The 6,000-nt window shown below is 46.8% G+C and overlaps 1 protein-coding gene across 3 annotated transcripts in view; it reads right to left on the bottom strand.

The window, feature by feature from the left end:
* Nucleotides 1-2,362: 2,362 nt before the first annotated feature.
* Nucleotides 2,363-6,000, bottom strand: part of Ano6 (anoctamin 6) — a 165,385-nt gene continuing 161,747 nt past the window's right edge. For all 3 annotated transcript variants that reach the window (XM_075960464.1, XM_075960466.1, XM_075960465.1), the window contains one exon: nt 2,363-5,393. In XM_075960464.1, the coding sequence (XP_075816579.1) occupies nt 5,187-5,393 (207 nt within the window). In that variant the 3' untranslated portion in view covers nt 2,363-5,186. The remainder of the gene's footprint in view (nt 5,394-6,000) is intronic.

Raw genomic sequence — 6,000 nt, 5'->3', positions numbered from 1 at the left:
AAGGAGGAAGCTGAGCAAGGAAAATTACAAAATGCACAATTTGAGGAGAAAAGGGGCACCAGGAAGTAGAATGGAGCTAAGCCCTGTGCTCCAGGAGCTAAGCAGATTAAGAAATGAGCTAAATGGATTGGTAGCCTATGGGCAAGACCCCACCCAGCTAAACTTTAATTTGTGAAAAAAAAAATTAAAGAAAATCTCAGAGCTTTTAATCCCACGCCTTTAATCGCAGCACTTGGGAGGAAGAAGCTGGTGGATCTCAGAGTTTAAGGTCAGCCTGTTCTATAGAACAAGTTTTAGGACAGCCAAGCTTAGGTAGTGAAAGTAACCAGGTAAAACAGAAAGCTAGTGATGATGAACCTGAACAAAGGTGATGGAGGAAGGTCATTGGTTAAAAAATAAAGAAACTGCTTAGCCCTTATAGGTTAGAACATAGGTGGGTGGAGTAAACAGAACAGAATGCTGGGAGGAAGATGAAGTGAGCTCAGACTTGATAGCTCTCCTCTCTGGGACAGATGCGATGAAGCTCTGACCCAGGATGGACGTAGGCTAGAATCTTCCCGGTAAGCGCACCTTGGGGTGCTACACACATTATTAGAAATGGGCTAGTCCAGGTGCGAGAGTCAGCCGAGAAGAGGCTAGATATAATGGGCCAAGCAGTGTTCAAAAGAATACAGTTTGTGTGTTGTTATTTCGGGGCATAAGCTAGCCAAGTAGCCGGGAGCTGGGCTGGCGGAGCGCAGCCCGCAACTCCCACAACACAAAGGGATCATGTTTCAGCTCCAGTAAGCAGTAAAATTTGGCAGTTTCAGTCACGTGATGCTGGCTTAGAGTCAAGGATAGAAGAAAGGCATTATAGAATCTTCCTCCGAGACTAAAGAAAGTTGATGAGGCCAGGCATGTAGCAGGGGTGTCCCTGAATGGAGGCTTAGAGAGGCCATTGTGTGAAACTGTGAAGGTAAATCCTGGATTGCCTTAGAGACCCCAAGATGTTGGAGAGGCCAGAACCGTGGGATACCTGCCAAAGAGAGTTGCTAGCAGCAAGTGGAACCAGCCCAAGAGAAAGAAGTGTGTTGCAGTCAACAAAGCTGAAAGGAGTTGGAGATCTGAAGAGTGTTTCAACATCAGACGTGGAGAGGCAGTTTGGAGTTTGCTCAGCTGGTTTTCAGTCTTGTTTTGGTCCAGTACTTTCTTACTATGCTCCCTTCCCTACATTTTGGAATAGTAATGTATATCCTAGGCCATTCTATGTTGGAAGTATGTGATCTGCTTTTTGATTTTGATTTTTCAAGGGACTACAGTTAAGAGATTACATGAATCTCAGAAGAGACTTTGAACTTTACACTTTTAAATAAATTTGAGACTGTTACAGACTATGGGGACTGTTAGGAATATTCTTAAGACGAGCCTCTCCACTGATGCAAATAATTTCAATCAGACCAAATTAGACCTAATAAAAGATGCTCACATTTACTGCAGCTTTTCCAGGTGGCTGGGAGCATGGTGAGGGAAAGAGAGACAGACGGGGTACCATGCAAAACCTTCCTGGGTAGCAGCCTAAATTGCCTGTGGGAGTGGTCCACTGCTGCTTGGTGAGCTTTTCCCGGAGGTGGAGTCCGGACCAAAGCAACTCCCAGGGGGAGGGGGCTTCCAAAGATGGATGCTGGGTATTACAGGGACCTTTGAAGTTGGACTGAATATATTTTTGCATTATGATACAGCTATAAGCTTTTGGGGGGTCAGGGAGTGGAATGTGGTGGTTTGACAGAAGATGGCTCCTGCTGGGAATGGCTTTGTTGGAGGAGGTACAGCCTGTGTTAAAGGAAACGTGTCACTGTGGGGCGAGGGATTGAGGTCTCCTATGCCCAGGTTACACCCAGTGAGGTTACTCACAGTAGCTTCTGCTGCATGTGGATCAAGACGTAGAGCTCTCAGCTTCTTCTCCAGCACTGCATGATGCCATGAAGATAATGGACTAAGCCTCTGAAACTGTAAGCTGGCCTCAACTTAATGTTTTCCTTTGTAAGAGTTACTGTGGTCATTGTGGCTCTTCACAGCAAAAGAAACCGTGAGCAGGAAAGTGGCAAAGGCTGTCATCCCTCCAGCAGCTCTTGCAAACCTGGCTTGGGGGGCAGGTAAGTCTTCAGCACACCCGGATTTATAGGCTCACTTCATCTCTGATGTGGCTTCTGTGGCTGAAACCCTGTCCCTAATCTTTTAAAAAAAAGTCCATGTAACCACTGGCCATAGAAAGTGACTTTAGAGACACAGAAGTACACTTCCGTTATCTAGGTGATACTTAACCAGTTACTGGCAAATCTCAGAAAGATTAGTAAGACAATTAAACCTAGTTAGGACACAGAACTGTTTGTAAAACTGAATTTATTAAAATGCTCATAATTAAAAAATATTAAATGCATAGAAATTAACAAACATCAGTTACAAACATCACACCGATGCTACATTGTATGAGAAGCATCATGAATTTCGGTTCCTTTTTAGCTAAGCTGGGCACCGCTTCCACTTTCCAAACACAATGGGAACGCAAGGAGTGCACAAGAAGCGTGTAACCAACACGTCACCTTCTGCCCCCTGAGGCGAGCGAATATCCTATGATACTCACGACTCATGGGCACTACAAAGGGAGAACTGGACAGACTTCTTACCAGATGGTCTTGTTCGGTTTTCAGACAAATCACAGCCCTCTATTTCTAATGGAATATCTAAAAGATCTGAGGAACGTTTAAAGAAAAATCCCCTGAGTATCGGGTCTACTGCTTCAATTGGTTATAAAATTGGAAGGCCATATAGAAGGGTAGAACTTTTCTAGTGGTTAACGCCAGACAGGTGGAGGACCAGGTCCTTGCCCCACTGGCTACTGTCATGGTTTTCGTGGGTTCAGGGGCTACCTCACTGCTACTGGCAAATGCAGATTGCCATGCCGGTGCCCCCCCACTCCTCTCCATCACCATCTTGGCACAGGCCTCACAGGAATGATACTGATGCCATGGGACCCTGCAGCTCACCATAACTCAGCCTTTCGGTAACACACTGTGTCAGACTATACGCTTGCTCCCTTTGGAAACGCAGGGTTTTTTGTTTGTTTGTTTGTTTGTTTTTGGCTGTTTGTGTTTTCTACTTCTGCCTACAGTGGCACTTTCTACACTCTTGGCTGAGGGATACAGATGAATAAATGCACGTTTCATCGAAGTTTCCTTTGTGTAGGCAGAGAGGAGGAAAAGAGAGATGCAAAGATTTCCTTTCCTATGGCGTAAAGTGCGAGAACTTTCCATCCGGCTAAAATGAGTGCAGGCTCTGGAGAAGACATAACAGAGGGAGTGAGGAACTCTAGGGCATCTGGGTGGGGACAGGGAGTGGCACCTGGTGTCACCCGTGGAGTGAGGACATCCCTGGTATGGGAGGAGCCGCCATTTCTGTCTCAGCACAGTCAGACACTGTATGGCAGTTCCTGGGCTCCGTACAGTACAAGGGCGGTGGGGAAATGTTCCCGCTGACACACTAGGCTACTCAAAAGCCCAGAACACTGCTTTGTTTAACTATGTTGATTCTCTAAGCCGTTCTGGGAGGGCATTTAAAACTGCGACCCAGAGAAGGCAGCCTCTAGACCCATTCGCTTTCTTTCCATTGGCTCCGGGGCTCCCAGGCATTTCATACGACTCCTGTAGGCAGAGGCCCATCTCAAACGGTGTGAGGCAGATCCTCTCTTCTTCACCCAGCACCGGCCTCGGTCATCCGTTGCCAAGAGTGCAAGGTGTAGCCAGGTCTCCTCTAGGTCTACTGGAGGAAAGCTGAGAGGTATAGGCCATAGAGCTCAAGAAACTGCTCAGGTGAGCAGCAGAGAGGGCAAGGCACCAGGAGGCGAGGGTTGAGCAGCAAGCCACCAGCAGACAAAACAGCCCTTCCCTTAACTGCCTGATGGCCTGAGAGGAGGCTGGGTGCTCAAATTAAATCCAGGGCCTCTTCCGGCAAAGGGCACTCATCTGGGGCGATGTCTCCAGCACAGCTGGGACTACCCTGTGAGTGAGCGGGCCTAGGAAATGAACAGATGGCAAGGAAGCTGTTCACTATGACAAGTAGAAAGGTCAGTAGGGCTCCCAGTGTGTGACGCTGGGATCACAGGACAGGGCTAGTCACCAGGTTGTTGGCTGTTGCACTGACCACGCCCATTATCTTCGGGGGATGGGCCTGTTCAGTGAGCTGAGCAGAAGGCTGCAGTGATTGGGTAGTGCCTTCCTTCTGTAGTGGGTAAGTCAGTTTGCACAGAGTTGATGGGCTTACATTTTTTCAGCCCATTTTGTTGATAACAATGCAGTCACAATCATCTGATTATCTTTTCCCCCAAGAAACTTACATAATCAAGAAGAGGTAAATTAAACGTCCAGATCAGCACGAGTTACTTTTTCCTACTTTCTCATCTTATTCCCTTAAGGTCTGCAGAGCAGTCAATGTCGATCAGACCCAGAGCATGCTGGGAGTGCCGTTAGAAGGCAGTTGTCACTGCGGAGTGACAGGGACAGGCTTCATTCAAGACCCTCTATCTTCATGTCAATCTAAGACGAATATTTCTCGGAGGTGGAAATGCAGGCTGAAGTGTGGACGGAACCTGCTTCTTCCGACACGAGGTCTTCCTTAGGGCTGCAGTAAGACACTGAGATACTGTGAACTCGTCAGTCTTCCTGGCACCTGCTATGGCATCCAGACTCGATTCTGAGCTGGCTATTGTTAATAACACAAAAGCGATTAAGGCTGAGGTATGCCTGGTCTTTGGTGATGGGACTGTCAGGACGGAATAGGTTAGGGGCAGCATTGGCAAAATGCAAAAATTACGCACAAGAAAGTGCTTGAGACCAGAAAAGCAAAGTCCCCAGGAAGGACTCAAGCATGCTTCAAGGCTTTTTTTTTTTTGTTACTAAAATTCTAATTTATCAAAAAAAAAAAAGGGAACATATTCAGGTTTTCCAGGTAGGTAGTTTTACGCCTTTCTTGAGCAAATGTTTCCATTTTTCAGTTCCGACACTGCTAGCGGAAACCGGAAAACAATGTGGCAGAAATGGGCACCGTCGAGACTCCCGTTTGCCTAAGTGATTGGACAACATCCTCTTTAGTGGTTCACGACACGTCGACAGCTGACTAGTTTTAAAGTGCTTCTCAGGACATCATACTCTCTGTCATTCGAGTTTGGGTCGCACGCTGTTATCAACCACTTCTCCCATCCTCTCGGCTATCAGTCCCATGTTTTTGGTCAGGTCTTTGAGGTGGCTCTCATGAAGCAGCTTTTGCGTGAGGTATTTCTCCCTCTTGATCTTGCTCTTTGTGATTTTCGACACATCTGGAATTGCATACGAAATGAAAAACTTCACGGAGTAGATGATATGCTGTGGGAGAGAGGGAAGACAGTGTTAGAGGGGGCCACTGAGCTCCTCAAGATTGTCATCACGACAGGGTGTCGGGACAGGACAGATACCGTAGTCGTTCAGTCTCAAAGCAACAGCATGGAACGAATGACCTGTTAGCGTTCATACAGCCTGTGTTTGTTTTTGGCACGTGGAGAGGAGTGTATCCTAGCGTGTGCATTCTCATCCACTTACATACTACTTATAAAGGTGAAGGCAAATGAATTCCTTGTCATCCAGAGCATGGGAGACTGAGTCTGAGGCCAGTCTAACCTATGTAATAAAAAATAATAATAAAATGGCTGCCTCCAAATCCTCTCTAAGTTACAAAGTCCGGCCACTGACAGGCTGTTGTATTTTGTGTACCTTTTCCCTGTTCCTTTCCCAAAGGTTAATATTATCCTATATTTTCATATTAACAGTGCCCTTGTGAATATGTAGCTTCTTGAACCTTCTCTGTAAGTTTAAGAGCCCGAAGCTAGAGGGGGTGCTGCTGAGACACTTGGACACATGAAAGACCAGGTTTATGAAGTAATGGAGCCCTTTCCTCAGCAGTTGCACTGGCTTGGCTGGCACCCAGAACTTTCCC

This window comes from Microtus pennsylvanicus, chromosome 2 (genome assembly GCF_037038515.1).
Source record: "Microtus pennsylvanicus isolate mMicPen1 chromosome 2, mMicPen1.hap1, whole genome shotgun sequence".
Classification (NCBI taxonomy): Eukaryota; Metazoa; Chordata; class Mammalia; order Rodentia; family Cricetidae; genus Microtus; species Microtus pennsylvanicus.
This window is presented reverse-complemented; position numbering and strand designations above follow the sequence as displayed.